This window comes from Neovison vison, chromosome 12 (genome assembly GCF_020171115.1).
Source record: "Neovison vison isolate M4711 chromosome 12, ASM_NN_V1, whole genome shotgun sequence".
Classification (NCBI taxonomy): Eukaryota; Metazoa; Chordata; class Mammalia; order Carnivora; family Mustelidae; genus Neogale; species Neogale vison.
In genome coordinates, this window is record NC_058102.1 from 122,763,387 (window position 1) to 122,781,937 (window position 18,551).

At 46.4% G+C, this 18,551-nt stretch overlaps 1 protein-coding gene across 1 annotated transcript in view; it reads right to left on the reverse strand.

Moving 5' to 3' along the window:
* Positions 1–927: 927 nt before the first annotated feature.
* The window catches only part of FAM171A1 (family with sequence similarity 171 member A1), a 127,796-nt gene continuing 110,172 nt past the window's right edge, over positions 928–18,551 (reverse strand). The window contains exons 6-8 of the mRNA XM_044226629.1: positions 7,578–7,694; positions 4,491–4,605; positions 928–3,870 (exon numbers count right to left, since the gene is read on the reverse strand). Coding sequence (XP_044082564.1) covers positions 2,169–3,870; positions 4,491–4,605; positions 7,578–7,694 — 1,934 coding nt within the window. The 3' untranslated portion in view covers positions 928–2,168. The remainder of the gene's footprint in view (positions 3,871–4,490; positions 4,606–7,577; positions 7,695–18,551) is intronic.

The window sequence follows — 18,551 nt, forward strand, 5'->3', positions numbered from 1 at the left end:
ATTCCTTAGAGACTAACATCACCCCCTTTGTCCTTACCCACCCAACTCCTGTGTATATAATCAGCCACTCCTCAGGATAACGGGGCAGCAGCTCTTTCTGCCCACGGGTCCTGTCCCCGTGCTTTAATAAACCACCATTTTGCACCAAAGAAGTCTCAAGAATTCTTTCCTGGTCATTGGCTCCAGACCTCAGCCCACCGAACCTCAACTAGGTTCTAGAACTTCATCAGGATGGTTCTGGTCATTGTAATGAAACCTTATGAAGCTATTCCAAGTGAATCAATGTTGAACACAATAGAACACATCAGTGTTCTGGTAAACGGTAGACATTTCTCCCTATCTGAAACACAACAAAATGTTACCTTGTGTTCTTGAATGAAACTAAACAAAAAAGGTAGATTTTAATTGCCATGTCCACTCTGGAGTCTCTGAATAGAAGTTCAACAACCAGCATTTCAGACTGCTGGGGAATGAAGAGGAAATTCTTTTTTAAAAAAAGATTTTATTTATTTATTTGAGAGAGAGAGAGAGAAAGAACAAGCAGGGGCAGAGGGAGAAGCAGGCTCCCTGCTGAGCAGGGAGTCTCTTGTTGGGCTCGATGCTGAGACACTGGGATCATGACCTGAGCCAAAGGCAGATGCTTCACCCAGGGGCCCAAGAGCCAATTCTTTTTTTTTTTTTTTTTTCATTTGACAGAGATCACGAGTAGGCAGAGAAGCAGGCAGAGATAGGGGAGGAAGCAGGCTCCCCACTGAGCAGAGAGCCTGGTGCAGGGCTCGATCCCAGGACCCCGAGACCATGACATGAGCCAAAGGCAGAGGTTTTAACCCACTGAGCCACCCAGGCGCCCCCCAAAAGCCAATTCTTAACAGCAACTCCAAAACAACAAATAATGGCTCAGAATGAATGAAAAGGATGACAGGATAGTTGTGTTTTTTTTTTTTTATTCAGCATTTATTTTGAATTTTCATTTTTGGATAACCAAGCAGCTCTGTAAGAAGAATGCACAGAAGAGTCATTCTGGCACTTTTGGATAGTACATACGATTTCTGTAATAGTCACATTCACTTGCTCAGTCCATACTCCATGTCTGGGTGAGCAAGATCAGCCCATAGGATTCCCGAGTTGATACATAACCGTATATACAGACAGCCAGTGAAACCATAATGGTGGCTAGTGGCCGAAGGGATAGAGGAGGGAAGGGGATCTCTAAAGTGTCCTCTAGTCTACCTTAGCTCAACAGAATCCACGTCACACATGGGAACTAGAGAGAACACTGCGTTGAAATGAGAATTTGGAGCACAAACGGGCACTTGGCATCATGCAGCTTAAAGAAAAGGGGTCTCATTTAATAACTTTATAAAATCCAGGCAGTTCAATTAAAGGAGTTAAGAAAGAAAAAAAAAAAAAAGAAGAAGAAAGGTGAGGGACTGTTGTTGTCACTGTAAAAAAGGCACTTGGAGTTAATGGGACCAGAATTGAAGGGCTCTCAGCTGATAAAAACTTCAGTACGATTTCATTTAAAAGGCTTGGATGTTAAGAGGTGACACTCGGGAGTTCCCAGAAGGAGACACCGAAATAAACCACCAAGAAGCAGAACAGATGAAAACGAACGAAGGAAATCTTTACAACCAAACTGCGTTGTTTTTGTTTTTGTCTTTAAAGCAAACCCGAAACAAAATCGAACCAATGCAAAAAACCTAAGCAAAGTAAGAGCACGAAGCAGCAATGCATAGCTTTCCTTTGAGATAATGCATACCTCGAGACACTAAGTGCTAAGCTAATTTCTCAATAATAACTTCACAGGAGCATGATCATGATAAAATGGATTCAAGCAATGTGAAAAGAGTTTCATCCGTTTCCAGAATCTGAGGGAGAACTGAGGTTATCAGCAGAACCTTAGCAACATCACTTGTGGTTTCTCCGTGTCCCAGACGCCGAGGGACACCCGGGCGCTATGCTCAGCCGTCTCCCTGGAGGCGAGGCATCGGTTAACATCATCCTTTACTCTGTCTCTTCTGACAATGACACAGTAAACCCTGACGCAGCGGAAGTCCCCTCCCACGGGCGCCGCCGTCCTATGTCTTCCACTGACAGGTAAACGCTTCCGTAAGAAAGAATTTTTGGCAACTGTATTGTACTCCACGGTCGGGTGGCTCTGCAATGGCTCATTTAATGTTAAAGGCCATCAGAGGTCTCTCCTCTCGTTTCTGCCAGGGGCTCTTCTTGTCTTCTCCTTGGTCCTCCTCATCTTCCTCTTCGTCGTCCTCCTGAGCAGATCTTCTCTGTTCGGAGCTGGCGAGCGGCTCCGGGGGCACGTCCGAAGTTCGTTTGGTCGTCTCCTCCTGCAGGCTGGGCAGCTGGCCGCCGCTTCTCCGGCCGGAGCCGTCCAGCAAGCACCGCAGGGCGCTGTCCTCGGGGCTGCAGACGGTCGTGCCGCACTCGCTCCCGCTTTGGTCCATGTCGTCCAGGTACACGAGCTGCGTGTAGGAGGCGCTGTCCGTGGCCCTCGGCTCTTTCGGCGGATGCTCCTGGCCAGCCGGGTGGTTCTGCGCCAGAGACAAGGGGTCTCCTCTTCCCTTCCGGGCAGATTTTGGTTCATTCATATCCACGCCAGAATCCAAGCTGGCGTCATTACTTCCGTTCCTTCCAGCTCTTTGGAGATCAATGTAGGAATGCCTAACGTGCGCGTTGGACCTGCCGTCCAGGGAGACGAACCACGCCCGGGGGTGTGGGAGCGGCTTCCCACCCCCGAGTTCCATCAGCGCCTTTTCCGTCAGGAGCTGGACCTCACTGTTCATTTGAGCCAAGGCCGCATCGTTCAGGGACGCCGGGATGGAGAGCGACTCTGACATGGACGCACCTTGCGGGGTCCACTCCCGGGTGCCTGCGTCCTGCAAGTGCTGCTGGGAGATGGCCTGGCAGGACAGGGGCTGCGCCGGGATCTGGGAGGAGGGGTGCGGGAAGATCCCTGCATGGGGACTGGAGAGCTCAGCCTGCAGTCTTTCGATCTCCAGCTGCTGGTCGGCTGGAACGACTAGGGGCTGGCCCACATAGGAATGGTCCCCCGGGAGTTTCATATAATGAGCGGGGATGACCAAGGCAGGTAAGACCTTTCTGTAAACGCTGTCATTGACCTGGTCCACGGAACTGCAGCAGATCAGCTGGCCTGGCCGCGGAAAGGACGTGGGTCTCTCCAGGTGGTCTACTGATCGTGACATCATACACTCAGTAGGCCTGCGGTCCAGCAGCTGCTCCTTTTCGGGAGATGAAGGCGCGGGGTACATGTGTTCCTGAATGGTGAGCTTGCTTCCTGTGGGAATATGGTTTCCAGAGGCCTGACCGTCTCTGTCTTGCTTTTCAAACAAAGGCTGGGAGAGCATGGCGTTGTAGCTCCTCCTGTATTCGCTGTTGCCGGGGGACTCACAGCCTTCTCTTTCTAGAGATTTCCTGGACTTTAAGGGGAAAATCTCCACAGACTTGTGGTACTCTTTTCCCAGCGTCCCACTTGGTGTCAGGTTATCAAAAGAGATTTGGCTTTTATCTTCTTCCTTGTGAGACAGAAGCTCTTCCCGAGAGCTGAATTCCTGTGAGGTACTGTAGGAGAGCTTCAGCATGGGCGTGTGCATGTCCACTTCTCCGTTGGAAGACATCATTTCCAAATGGACCCCACTCATCAGCTCCTTGGGCCCTGGGGCGTCCGGGCGGCCGTGGCTGGTGACAGAGAGGGGACCGGGGAATTCTGACTCCCGACGAGCAAAGAGCAAGTTGATGTGAGACATGGAAGTTGACTGATCCCTTTTGGAACTCTCCAGGGCTGCCGGAAGTTGCAGTTTTCTATGGTGCTGACGAGGTTTCAAGCATTTCCGCCTGCGAACAAAGATAAAATCCAAACCAAAAGGTTAAACATTCTTGGAGCAGTAAAGTTCCACTCAAAATCCCGTCTCCATTTCCACAGGAAGAAACATTAACAACTAATCAGCCGCCAGAAGCCTTCTCACCCCACACCCTTGGACTTATTTTGATTCAAAACAGCACACGCTGCAGATTTCACCTGCAGGCTTTGAGATGTTCAACCAAGTTATTCATTCAAAAATGGTCCCTCAAGAGTCGACAACAAACATTCTCACAAATGGAACAGCCGAGACATCAAAATAAGAATTTTAGTTCTGCTTTGTCCTTGAGAACACCATCTCTTAATCAGTGTTCAGGAATATTCTTAACGAGTCATGAGAACTGTCAAACTTAAAAAAGACAAACAAACCCCAAACTCCCTTTCTGAGCAAACTTATAAACAGCATGCCCTCCCACATCATGTTCATTTGTTCACAACTTTAAGGATAAATCTTCAGTTCTTAGATATTCTTTCATGAGACAAAAAGGACCTTCATTCAGGAAAAAAAAAAAAAAAAAAAAAAGACCTCAATATTAATGCTCGCCCAAGAAATTCCAAATTAAAAAAAGAGATTGCCAAAAAGGTAAAACTTTACCTGCAATAATATAAAAGGAGACACAGCAAAACCAAAAGTATGAAAGCCATTCCTCCTAAAATGGCCAAAAGAAACACCGTGTGATACGTGGTAATGTCCTGTGTGACAACGGGACCTAGAAGGTCAGAAAAGGGCATTTTAGATTGGAGAACACCTTGAAAGGAGAAGAGGGACACACTAAACTGAGAGCGTCTCTTTTGCTTCCTCTTCCCAGGTGGGGCGTGGAGCAGGGACCAGATGCAAACACCCGTTAGGTGATGGGCTTACAGATCACCAGAATTTCACCCAATGGAAAGGGACTACCTCGACTGTCCCTGGAGCAGCTGTGGCCGGGGAGCAGTCTGAATACACAAATACTAAATGCAGTGTCAAGGGTCCCTCCACAGCCCGGAAGACAGCTGCCCTCGGTAGCACCTTCAGCATTCTACAGACAAGATCTTTCAATAAAAGAAAAAGGGTGCATGATAACATAATGAGTGGGACTCAAACTCAGAAAGATTCAGAAATCCCTGAATATCTAGGGATTTCGTACTGCAGGAGAAAAAAAAAAAATCGTAAGATTTTATTTGCACTTTCCCTGGACGATTATTACTGTGTGGAGGGCCCTTTGCCTAAATAAATCAGTTGAAATGTATGATCTAAATTGGCTATGACTTAAAAAAAAAAATCCACAGATCATGGGTTGTCAAGTGTTTCTAAAATGTCTTCCATTTAAAAAAATAAAGTCTTCCTCTACACTGCCTTTTCTAAATGGCTAAGCTGACCTTGGCCACAGAGCTCTTCAGAACTTACAGACAAGGTAGCAGAGATTAAAGTATTTTCTTCTTAATGTATGTTGTAAAGAATCCCAAGAGGGAGTTTAACTTACTCTTTATGTTCAATAGTAGTAAGAATCCATCTTAGTGGCACTGATGATAGATTGAAAGCAACAATGAAAACCTCCCCAAATTATAATATTGGGGACACACTGGTGTCCAGGCATCCCTGCAGTAAGCCAATAGATGGGAAGGAAGGAAGGAATGTAGTTTTTCATTATGTCCCACTGGCACTGTTATGATCACTATGTACCATGAACACCCATTTACTTACTGATTCTTGATATTTTAAGGGTTAGATTTCCTCAAAAATCTTTGCAAGGAGACCACTTCAGAGTTAGATAAGCCCAAGGAGGGGTACTAGTTTTTGAAAATAGTGACATTACTTAAGTTCAAAAGGTACCACCATTCTCTCCAAAACATAATTCACTTCAATGGGGTGAGTGGTGTTCATAGATATAAAAGTTGGAAAAATAACCGACAACTATACACTGCCTTAGTCATTCAGAGAAATAATTTTTTACCCCGATACGACCCCCAGAGACATGGGCAATGCCTTGGTGGGAGCCACCAAGAAATCTGGGGTACACATAAAAATCATTTCCAAATAACTCAAGCTCAAACCTTGAAGTACTTAAAATGTTATTATCTTAAATTCTGCCAATGGAAATCTCTAGAAAATTTACAGCCGTATTTCATTTCCTTCTTAACTAGAGAATGAAAGAAAAAAAGCCCTAATTATTTTCTTGTTGGTTTTGGGCTCATGAAGGCACAGCATCTCTGTAATTTGTTTTTATAAGAGGGACAGCTGTGAGGTTACTAATGTATGTATTTCTACATTCAATGCCCCCAGGGGCTATGCTCTGTATGTTTTTTATAGATTCTTGTCTCTTCCTTTGCTGCTAGGAAGGGTTGGTGGACCTACAGCAAGAGGTTCTTTCTGCCCTCTTCACAGAGGATCTATTATTCTGTGGCGTGATGGGCAAACTGAAAGCCATGGTTGTCGGAAATCTACCTCAAATCAAAGTTAACTATAACGCATGGGCTTTGTGGCCTCTATTTGGGTACTTAAGGAGTTCCTTTTCTTTCCTTCCTTCCTCTTAGTCATATTCTAGATATTTCAAATTTGGAGACCGGGGCATTTCTGTACCAGGCTCACCACCTCTACTGCTCCAAGAACATTATCCCAAAGGGAAATACAGTCTCTTAAAATGGATGTGAAATGTACATGTTCTTAGAATGGGACCAGAAAGTGCATGGGACTGATGTCTCAACAACCCCACCAAATCAGTTACTCTGGGAGTCTGAGTGCTCATTCCGGTGATCATTCCACTGCTGACATATTTGAGTCCTTCATGACAAGAGACAGCTTTTAAACTATAGCACATTTTGACCTAGCTCAATTACCTACTTTATTCACCAGACTTGGCAGTGCAGAACTCTTAGATATGTCTAAGAAAAATCCAAGGAACCCTCTGAGCATCAAGATCTGCCACCAACGAAACGTCTCACTAAGGAAGGGGTCTAAGTGATACAGATTCTAAAGACATTTTGAGTATCAGAAGCCATCACTGGACAGAATTCTCCAAACTTGACTATTTTAAGAAACAATTCTAGAATATTCACGGAGATAACTTAGGGCATATAGTCAAAAAAAATTTTTTTTAGTTATGCTTTAAAAAATATGAATTAATTCACATTTGCTTAATGGAGATGAATATTGTTCTAGACACAAAGCAACTAGTTTGTTTTTAAGCCTTTAGGAAATCAAGCCTTTTGCCCCAAGAAGGCTCTGATGGGGATTGTTTGCTAGCGGCTCTGAAGAGTACCCTGCCCCCACATTTCCCTTACTACAGGCCACAGCTGTCTCTGGAATTAGGGAGGAGGTCTGAACTGCCTCTGTGGTGGTTAGATTAGGAAATTCCCTATGGCAGCTGTCTGAGTAAAACAGAGACAAGAGACAGGAATATGTTCTGTGCATTATTCTTATCCTAGATGGGAGAGTCACAATCAGAACTCCTCCACCCCCACAAAATACCTTCGTTTGGTCATTTGAGTTTCAGATTTTCAACCATTTTTTTGAAAGTCGTGGGGCTTGAACTCACAATCTTGAGATCAAGAGTTACAGGCTCCACCGACTGAACCAGCCAGGCGCCCTTCTCAACCTTTTCTGAGTAGGATCTCCCTGCTGAAGTAATTTCCCAAAAGCATACTTAGCCTGGACCCTCAAAGAAATCATTGCCCACCATCGGGGGTGTTGGCTTCGTGTTACCTGGGTTGGGAGGAGACATGGCAGCCACCCAGTACCCCAGCTGAGGGGCAATGTACGTCCACGTCCTCTGGCTACCTTCCTGGTGCACGAGGCCTAGACCGCTCTTCAGCCACGTTCCTGTGGGATGCAGAAAAAACGTCAGCTGTACGCACGCTAAACACCTATTTCAGGCTTACACATATCACACCAGTCATGTTCTAGTGTCATGTTGGCAGCCAACATGGTCCAAAAGTCATCTAGAGATGGCATAAGCTTTTCGTGGATTCTTTTCAGCTTTCAGGGAAAATGGAAACATTTTTTCCTTGCCTTTCTGATTAAATATTACTTTCAACCACTTTCTCAAACATCCTTGCTTGCAAACACAGATAATTCTACCAGAAAACTTTGGAGTATAGTAGAATAAAGGTCGCAAGACAAGGGCTGGTGGGAGTAGAAAGAAAAGGTGGGGAGGGCAGGTAATGCAGCATTGTTTATACTGTTCACTCTCAAGAAAAGAAGCAAATTTACACACTGATTACATTGGAATTACAAAAGTTTAAAAGAAGATACAGAGAATTCTTGGTCTCATTTTTGCAAATTCTAACCCAGTAAACCTAGTTTAGAGGTGTGTATTTTTATTTTATTTTTTTAAGATTTATTTATTTATTTATTTTGAAAGAGAGAGAAAGAGTGAGTATGTCGGGGATGGGGTGGGGAGGAAGAGGGAGAAAATCCCAAAAAGACTCCCCACCAAGTGTGCAGCCTGATGCAGGGCTTGATCTCACCACCCTGACACCAGGACCCCAGCCAAAACCAAGAGATGGACATTTAACCGACTGACTCACCTAGGCACCCCTTAGGTGAGTATTTTAAAAAGCTTCCAGTTGATTTTGGTGCTGGAGAACACTGGATATGTCCGCGTCAGCACTTTCAGTTATTAATTAGTATTTAACATTAATGAGCACCTACTATGTACAGGCTGGTCACAGCAGATGTATTTTATAGGCACTGTCTATAATCTCACAGCAACACTATAGAAACAGGACTTATTTTCTCTTTTGGACAAGGGCACTGGACATTGGGGAGGTATCCTGAGGGGTACAGAGCAGGAGCAGATTCACATCTGTCCATCTGTCCGTCCTCAGTGCCAGTGCTACTTCTCATCTACCCTGCTGCATCTCCTATAAACCTTCCCAACACTGGTGACTTTTGCCCTTTTTAATTTTTCCAGACGCAGACCCAGCGCCCAAGGTCATTTGGCCGTTACCTGTCTCACAGGCAGAGAACCTTGCTTTGAGGCCCATGGCTGAGGCTGGCAGCGGAAGGCAAGGGAGAGCGCTGGCCAGCCCTCCAGCCATCCCCGCACACTCACCCCAGCCCACTGGGGTGGCGGCCTCACTCAGCGGGTCTCCTGCCCTGCCTCAGTGCCCAGGGAGTTCCACGGTTGAGCCTGTTCCGGTAAAGTCCCACTCCCTGAAACGGCCAAGGGCGCAACCCGGTCCCCTCGAGGCCTGAACACCAATGTGCACCAACCATTCTCCCCTCCGGTCTCCAAATCCTTGCCTTCCTCCCTACCTCCCCCCCACCACACACACTTTAGGAGGTAACAGTGGATTGTTCTCCCTGAAGAAAGAAACAATACTTGGCACTGCCTCTAGGGCCTGTCAGTTGCTATAGCAACATTCAAATGCAGTGGGTGGAAGGTGCCCCTGGCAAAGCCTCCAGTTTTGCTGCCTCCTCTGCTCAGACAGCGCTTAAACAAAGGAGGAAGGCCGGAGAGGCTTCTTAGCAAGCGCCCAGCATTGTCGGGAAGGACCTTCCCGTGCAACAGGTTGAGTCGCCCCTGGAGAGGATTTCCATTCACATCAGACAAGAATACAAACTGGGAAGTTTCTCAGCTGAGTCGGTGAACAAGGATGCCCAGTTCAGATTCACTTGCTGAAGAACACCAGCCGAGAGAGGACGGAGCTCCTCAGAGCATCGCTTAGTTCTCCAGAGTGTTAAAAAACTAGACCACAGGCCCACAATGGTGCCATTAAGTTAAGGCCCCAAGACTTGGTACCTCACCTACGGCAGTTTCAACCCCACAGGTATGTGACCTTTAACCAATCAACATAGAATTTCCCGGTAAATACTAGGGAGTTTCCTGATAGACCCCCTCCGCTCCTCTTAGGACAGCAACCTTACCAATAAAGTCCTTTCTTCTGTTTGTGCCCTCACTCTGCCTTTAAAAACCTTTCTCTCTCTCAGCAGAATTCCCCTCTCTACTTGCTAGATGGGATGCTGCCCAATTCATGAATCCTTTAATAAAGCCAATTAGATCCTTAAAATTACTCCACTGAGTGTTTTTTAACAAGCACTCCTGAGGAAATGGAAACACAGGACCTTTGACACCTGTAGCTTAGGACCTTCTAGGCTTGGGAAGGAAGCTTCCCCGAAGGCAGGGAGCAGACTACTGGCGACCGTTTCTAGTTTTCCACTTGGGGATCCCATGCTGATTGGTTCCATGCCACACCCCACTCTGCCTGGGGCTCCCGCACAACACAGCGCTGCCAGGATCTCCCCCTCGGCCAGGAGGCGGCCTGTACTCTTTGGTTTCTTTTCCCCAGGCTGGATTCTTCAGTCAATGCTCTGCAAAGGGTGTGGATATCCGTTGAGGCTGAAGGGATCCAGACAGAGAGACCTGAAGCTCATGGATCCTAACTGCTGCTTATTCAAACCTAACCTGACAGCTAAGTTGCCTCTGCCTTCGACAACACGAGCACATCAACTAGAAAAACACTTTGAAAATTGCTCCCAGCTAAACTGGGGGCAAGCCTGGTGAATGGAGCCCCCAATTCCCCAGCTGATAAGTTTCCCAGTCCAGCCTGGACGGCCCTGGCTCGGCAGTGGTGGCAGTGGTGCCGGCAGAAGCCAGAGAGGCCAGTGACTGGAGACCACGCCACTGCTCTGTGCACCTGCTCTGGGAACACAGGGCAGGCGGAGGGGGCTTCTGGAGGATGTAAGTTTTGAAAAACAGGCAGCACTGTCAGCTGAGGGAGGGGGTGGGGAGGACACCAAGAGGAAGAAGAGGAGGAGGTAGTGTGCGGGAAGGCAGGGTAAGTGCTGGGAAGATCCCTGGGGATGGGATGCAGGCAGGGTGGAGCGGGAGGGACGGGCTGGAAAGGGCTTCCACTGCCACTAAAAATGGTATGGCGGGTCCTCAAAAAAGTTAGAAATAGAACTACTCTACGATTCAGTCACTGCACTACTGGGTATTTGCCCCCCAAATAGGAAAACACTAAATTCTCAGGGATCCATGCTCTCTCTGTCTACTGCAGCATTATTTACAAAAGCTCAATCACGGAAGCAGCCCCAGGGTTCAGCGATACGTGAGTGGATAAGGCAGATGTGGTAAACATACAACAGAATATTACTCAGCCATGAAAGGAATGAGATCGTGCCATTTACAACATGGACGGAGCTAGAGGGTATAACGCTAAATGAGAGAAGTCAGTCAGAGAAAGACAAATACTACATGATTTCACTCATACGTGGAATTTAAGAAAAACAAATGTGCAAAGGAAAAAAAGAAAAGAGAGACACAAACCAAGAAACAGACTCTTAGTTATAGAGAAGACACTGCCCGTCACCAGAAGGGAGGTGGGTGGGGGGAGGGGTGAGACAGGTGAAGGGGACGAAGGGCGGACTTATCACCATGACCACCGAGTGTTGTGTGGAAGCGCTGAATCCTGATATTGTACACCTGAAACTAAGACAACACCGTGTTAACTGGAATTAACATCAAAAACTTAATAGGAAAAAAAAAAAAAAAGGGAGGCCCTGGGCCCTGCAGGTGGAGGTTGGGGGAGCTCAGAGCTCTTTTCCCCACCTGCCCCTTTAGCGCCCCACCCCAACCCTCTGCTCTTCAAACGTCAGCTCACATGGTATACACCAGACTTAAGTCTGTGGCTTTGCCCGCCACGGCTGCTCTAATCGCCCATGGTTTTTCTCTCTTCCAGAAACTTCCCCATCTTTCAAGATTCAAGTCACGTCATGGGCTTATCTTGAGTGTCTCTAGGACTCAAGGACTGTCCCACGTCTCAGCACTCCTGGGACGTGTGTCGATGCATCACTTTTCCAAAATATATGTTGCTTCCGTTGCTAACCCCTGGCCCGTGTCTTGCCTCCTCTCTCTGACCGGAGACTCCGTGAGTTGGGGCCCGGGTCCTATATTCTTTTGTCTTCTTCCCAGCACTAAGAAATATCCTCGGCATAGCTCAGTAGTACCTGAGCATGAGAAGGCTCGACATGCAACCCCAAAACTATCAAGAGGACCTTCTGTGAAAAGCCGGGTGTGGTTGTCAGAACAGACATCCTTAGAGAAGTGTGGCTCACATTCAAACTGAAGGGAACCAAGCAGCTGGGAAAGAAGCATTTATTTGGCCTATGTTTTCAGCGAATGAAGGGAGACACTATCTCAGGATTCAGCAGTCCTGCTGTTACTGGCAAACGCCATTTCCAAGCTTGCCATGCTTTGTGGGAGGAAATGAACCACGGGGAATACGAGAATGAATGAATTGTGCGCTAGAACATATGCTTCTCATTAGTGAGATCCTGATGCCGCGGGATGAGGGCGACCTCCCCACCTGAGGAGCCGGCACACGCTGAGAGATTCCTGGGTACCCCGTGAGGGAACGGGTGCCGCGAAGCTTCACTGGTGATCCTGGCCAGCAGAACAAATACGGCTCTGGAAAGGCTCTTCCGCTGAATAAGGGCTACATGAGCACAGCCCCTGGGACCAGGGTGCCAGGAGTGGGGGTCCCTCTTACCCAGGGGTTCTCCTTCTCCTTGCTCTGAACTCGTGCTTCCGGCCTCTTTCCATCACTTCCCGAGGAGGGCCTGCTGTACTCTCTCAGGGTCCTCTTCACAGGTGGGTAGTCGAGGCAGCAGCTGGGACATGCAGAGTGTCAAGGGCGAGGCACCTCGGGAAGGTGTGCAGGCAGACCCCTGCGCTTCCTCGTGCCCCATCCCACTGGCCGGGCCAGGCTGCCACCTTCCTCAGGCACAGCTACTGCCCTGAGGGGCTGGCCAGCTGTTATTGGGGGGGTCTGTCGGGAGTGGGCTGGTGGCTCCGTGTGGCTCTGACCCAGGTCCGCGGCAGGTCTGTTACTGGGGACTGAATGTGTGTGCAGGGAAATGTGAGTGACACCAAGAAAAGGAATTCTGCATTACCGAAAAGTCTAGATCAGTGGCTTTCAAATAGTTTCGTAAAGCATTGGAACTCTCTCCCTCTAATGAAACCTTAAACAGAAATTCATACCTAAAAAAGATATAGGATGAGTTTCTCCACAGGAAGGTGACGAGCACCCCCCTCCTCCCCCAAGGCTGCCCACCACAGCGACGCCACGACATCTCCTCACCGTGGTTTAGAAGCTCTTCTCTACAGCTTGGGTTTTATTTGCCAAAATGTGAAATAGAAGTTTTAACAAACATTCTAAAAGGTGTCATTTACTTCTGCCTTGTAAAACTGAATATAGTTTTGATTGTTCAGGATAACTCAAGGCCATGATCACGATCAACCACAATGCTAGCTATTGATGCCCTTAGGTCCCTACTGAAGAATGGAAGTGTTTGCTCCTACATTTGCTATACCCTCCCATACGCTTGATCCTTCCCTCTCTCCCCTGCTTCCTTCTCCCTTCCCTTCCTCTATCCTGCTAAAAGTATTCCTGTTACCAGCTCTGGTTCCCCGCCGGCCCCCCCGCCCACCACTACAGTCGGCCATCAGAACTAGATGACCCACCTTCTTAAAACTGTGTCTGAGTAAAGTCCAGAGGCAGTGTGAGGGACTGGGGAACAACACCAGTTATCCAGCAGTGGTGTTCCGAATCTAAGTTCAGTATTTCTTCCCTTCCACACTATACCCTCAGATCAGTTTTTATCTGGATTATCATTTTCTAGAGTTAAACCTTACCCAGTAGAAAGATGGAGAGATATTTTCAAGAACACATACTTTGCTGGAAAGTCATCCTAGTCTTTTGAAAATGAATTAGTTATGTATTCGGCTGGCAAGGTTCGTTGTGCATAAATCACCATGAGTTCTTAATTTGGAAGCTATGCTTAACCACAAAGATTATTACACCCAATAACTGACAGGCAAGAGAAAGGCAAGATTTCCGCTCACGTGTAAGATCTGATGGGCTCTCTTAGCAATCACCAGGAGTGTTACCTTCTTGCTATGTGACCAAGCAGTCATGAAATCAGCCTTTATTTGCAAAATATAAAGCAAAGTGAGTTAAAAAATATAACAAATGGCTATCAAAATTCTAAAATATGAAAAAGGGCTCAAAACCCATGTTGAACTCGAACATGCCCTGTAGGGTTCATATTTGCCTTGCTTCTCTTGCCTGCCATATTTCCTCCTCCTGGAAGTCCCTTTTATAGGAACCATGCTAACTCATCTCTGCATCTGGTAACAGGCAGAGAAAACCCTGATATTGGGAGCACTACTGATTTTGAAAAGGAAACTCTAAGTGACAACTGACACTTGAACTAATTGCCAAAGCTGACCCCTTGTGCATTAGGCGATACACAGGGACATAACCCACTGCTCCTGCAGTGAGGCATGTCACCGACACGGGGCCGACACAAGTCCAGCTGTCTGAAGGGCCAGCTGACTGCATGGACGCCTTCCCCAGCGTAAGACAATCCTGCAGGTGAGTTTCTAGCTCTGCCACTTTTTAGCTATGTGAACTGTGCACATGCGGCAGAGGGCGCGGCAGAGGGCCTGAAGGGTCCCAGGAACAATCCTGGAGCTGTTTCAAAATGCTCTTGTCAGATCCTCAGGCAGGTACTGGTAGTTGGGTGCTCTCCCTCTGCAGCTGACATATTCAAATTGTTCTATTTCTCTTGAAAGAGACTGAGGTGAATGCCTCTAGGTCTAGGAGCTGGGACTCATGAGGACATTCTACAGCCACTCAGAAAACCCACCTCCAAGAAGTTCTGAACAGCCATGCTGTGAAACATGGCTGTTTCGACTCCTACACCTGCACTTTCCACTGCAAGATATTTGGGGACATTTATAGTGAGAGGTGGGACAGGTGTGAACCTGTGGTAGGAACCCACGACGGTCTCGCCTCTCAGCTGCTGGCCATGGCCAGTAACCGTGTTCTCTTTCCAGCTCTGTGACCCTTGCTCAGTAACTAGCACGGTGAATATACGAATATACAAATATACAACTCCATCAGCCCTAAGTCACAGGTATCAGTATAGCAGAAGTGGCGACAATTTCTACTTTGATGATACTGTGGCACAGCCTTCTTGTTTCTCCCCAAATTCAAGTTCATGCCTTTGAGTAGCTATGCTTCCTTCTTTAGAATTTTTCTTCCATGAGATCTTTGAGGGGGAGGCATTTCTTCTTAATTACATAGCAAAGTATTTACATTGTGTCAATTATCCAACCATTCTTGTTGAAAGCAATCAAACTGAAGAGGAAAAAGTTTTGTACAGATGGCTGGAGTCTTAGGGCTTCAGGCAACCACATTTCAGAACTGATTTAAATAAGAATAAAATTAAGGGCAACTCACTACAACCAACAACCTTCCGTTTAAGCATAAAATCAGAGATACGCTGAATTATTAGAAATTAAAACAAGAAATGAACCTGTATTCAGCTACACCATGTTCCCTGGGTATTTTTAGGGTAATTTTTGAGAAGTACCTTCTTAAAAATAACTTTAAGCAAGTGACTCTTCTTTTTTCCTTGAAGCTTTAGCTGAGCTATCAGAAGCCTTACTGAGCCAAGGATTAGAAAAGAGTAATGGTAAACTATTAAGATTCTGGCAAAGTTATAGAAAGCGTATGCCTTAAATAGGTAGCTGAAAGCATTAGGATACATAATAGTATTAATAAAATTTAATGAGCGAATTTTGGATTTATAATAGGTATATATAAATTTCTAGAAAGTAGCTATTTCTTTCTTGATATTCTGTATCAAAGTACAGGCTAATTATACCCATATGGAGGGAAATTTTGTTCATTACCCACTAAATCCGATATCCATCTTGCAATTATATGTCAGAAGAGACTGGGTGGAGGGAGCGGACCAGGCCTGTGGGAGGCACAGCCACTACTCCCCAGCATTAGAAAACTCCCTCCCGATGAAGGAGAGCGTACCAGAGAAGTTAACAAACATCTGTACAGATGCAGTAAGATGCCTCAAACCAATGCTTGCTGAAGAGCCTGCTGCAACAGAGAGCTTGTTAAAAGGCAGGTTCTGACTCGGTGGATCTGAGGTTCTAACAGGCTCTCTAGCTGTGGACCACGCTTGAAGCAGCAAAGCTCTAAATCACTGGCACTCTTGTGGGCGTGGCGATTCTTCCGGAAAACCATGATTGCATTTCCCACAGTGCTGCCGTGGTGCACCAACTGGACAGCCAGTGCTCGATGCGACTTCAGAAATAATTTCTACAATATTTAAAAAAATAACCCAGTCACTCGTCAGAGGACCAGCCACGAGTTGGCAAATTCAAATGCCTACAGATGTGGTTGTGAAGGGGCAGTGATGCCCGCGGACCCGGCTGTTGCCTCCGGATGGGGCCACATCGATCTCAACCTTAAGCCCTTTACATTGACTGTTTTCTGCCCAGAATGTTCTGCCCCCAAGATATTCCCATTAGGCTCCTAGGTATCTAGGGGACCTCAGCCCTAATGTCACTTCTCCAAAGGCTCTGACCAACCAATCATTCTCTCTGACATCACTCTACCTCACAGTCTTACCGTACTTAGGTTCTATGAAGCAAGCTGGCTTGCTGTCTGTCGCCTTCATTTAGAGAAAGCGTCACAATCCCAGGAACCTTCCCAGCTTTGTTTTGTCATTGCCTTGACCCTAGAATAAGCAGGGCACAAAGAAGCTCTTCAATAAATATTTGCTGAACTCTTCAATTTTCAGAAAAGAGAAGCCCAAAGAATTCCATGGGAAATCTTTCATTTTAAAATTTTGGCAGTAAATTAAAACACCGCAAACAAACAACTGCCCCCAAACCACTCGCATGGGCCAAATCGAACATCCCCGGGAATGGGCTGTTCTGCATTCCTAGATGCGGTGCATCGTTCTATTAAGCTGCATCAAGTCTTGGCACGGAAGAGGAATGCAAGTAGAATCCCATATACTAGGAAAGGAAGGATCTGGAGTCCAGAGGAAATCATGTTTTGCGTCTCTCCTGCCCTCCCTGGGATGCTGTGCTTGTGCTGAATTTTGGCTTCTTTCTGATTAAGCAAGATGGTAGCTTCCCACCCCCAGGGCTGCTCTGAGAATAATGAGGAGAAATGTTGGTTTATAGTAATATAAACTGCTTTGCTAACGGATAAGCTCAGCCAAGAATGAGTAGGGGAAGGAAAAAACCCAACCTTTCTCCAAATGATCCTATTTTTCTTCCCCATCAATGCAGGCACATTTCGAACTGCCCATTTGAAATCCCTGGGCAGCCACGTACAGCTGCGTCTCTGGGTCATACTTCGGAGCAAGCAAGGGTCCTTCTGCAGATCTTCTGCAGACCCCTTGAACAGAGTGCATCCTCTGTAGGCTGGGTTTGCTCTGTGTGTGCATCTGGTTTACGCACGCATACGCGTATCAACACACATAATTTCAAAGGAGTAACTCCGGATAAGGGGCAAAAAAAATCAACATAGAACATCATCTCTGTTTGGTTATATGTCAGGTGCTTCATGGACCTTGTCTCTCTCCAGTCCTTCTACAACCTTGAAAGGTCGGTATTCTCTCTATCATTTCCGAGGCTACCAACACTAGCCTCAGAGAAGGGAGTGATTTGCCCAAGGACAGGCTCACCCCTAACGTTTGCAGAACTCAAGACAAGAGCAGAAATGGATGTCCATTACAACATATCTAAGTATTTAAAAGTTACAAAGCACGTGATTGTGTTGTTAAATAAAAGTGTCCTACCCTCTTGAACATAACTTTATAGAATCCGCAGTAGAATTCTTCAGTGCTTTTAGTTATGTGCTGGAACAAATGGCATGAGGAGAGTTGGTCTGAGACCTCTATCCCTTCTCAACTCACCCTCTGCCTCTTGCATATGTGGATCCTTACTCCATGTCCAGGCTCATGACCCAGCCAGCGGGCACTCCTCGGCCACCCTTCTGGGACATGTTTATGTGTATATGCGTGGAGAGGTCTGCCCTTCGGGAGAAGGACCTGGGGTATGGCACCTGGAAACCAGCTTAGGACTGGGTGGGCAGGGAACCCTGGAGTCTAGGGTACCAGAAGGGTATTCTAGATTCTAGGTGACCATATCCTTTTAGGTCAGTGGATGTCTTATGCCATGGGGAGAGGACACAGTTGGATGAGGGTCAGAGTGAGGTCCTTTAACGTGGAGGGTTAGAGCAACTACCCATCTTGCTCAGGCTAAGGGTGGTACTGCCCAAGGGTCAGAGGCACTAAGAGGCAGAATTTTATTCCTAAAGATAAAATGGGGGTGCTTGGGTAGCACAGTTGTTTAAGCAACTGGTTTTTGGTGTTGGTTCAGGTTGTTATCTTAGGGTCATAGGGACTGAGCTCCGAGTTGGGATCTGCGCTCAGCGCAGTGTCTAGGTTTCTCTCTCTCTCTCTCTGTGTCCCTCCCACTTGTGCTCTCTAATAAATAAATAAATCTTATAAATAAAAGTTCAAAAGATAAAATGACCTATGTAAAGGGTTTTCTCAGTAGTACATATATTTCCAAGATTAAATCTGGAGTGTTGATGAAACTTTGCCTAAAATAGGCAAAGGCCAGGACTATCTTTCCTTCTGATGATTTCCAGACCTGATTAACGTACAAAATTAATTTAGAAGGGAAACAAAATTCTTATGCAATGTGTTCAAATTATTTAAGAAGTCATTATGTGTTAAAAATATCCCAATATAAAAGAGTGTAGCTCATACAAAAGTCTGAAACCAAAGCAAGTTTAAAAAAGAAACAGAAACAGGCTATAAAATTTCAAATTAAATTAAAATAAA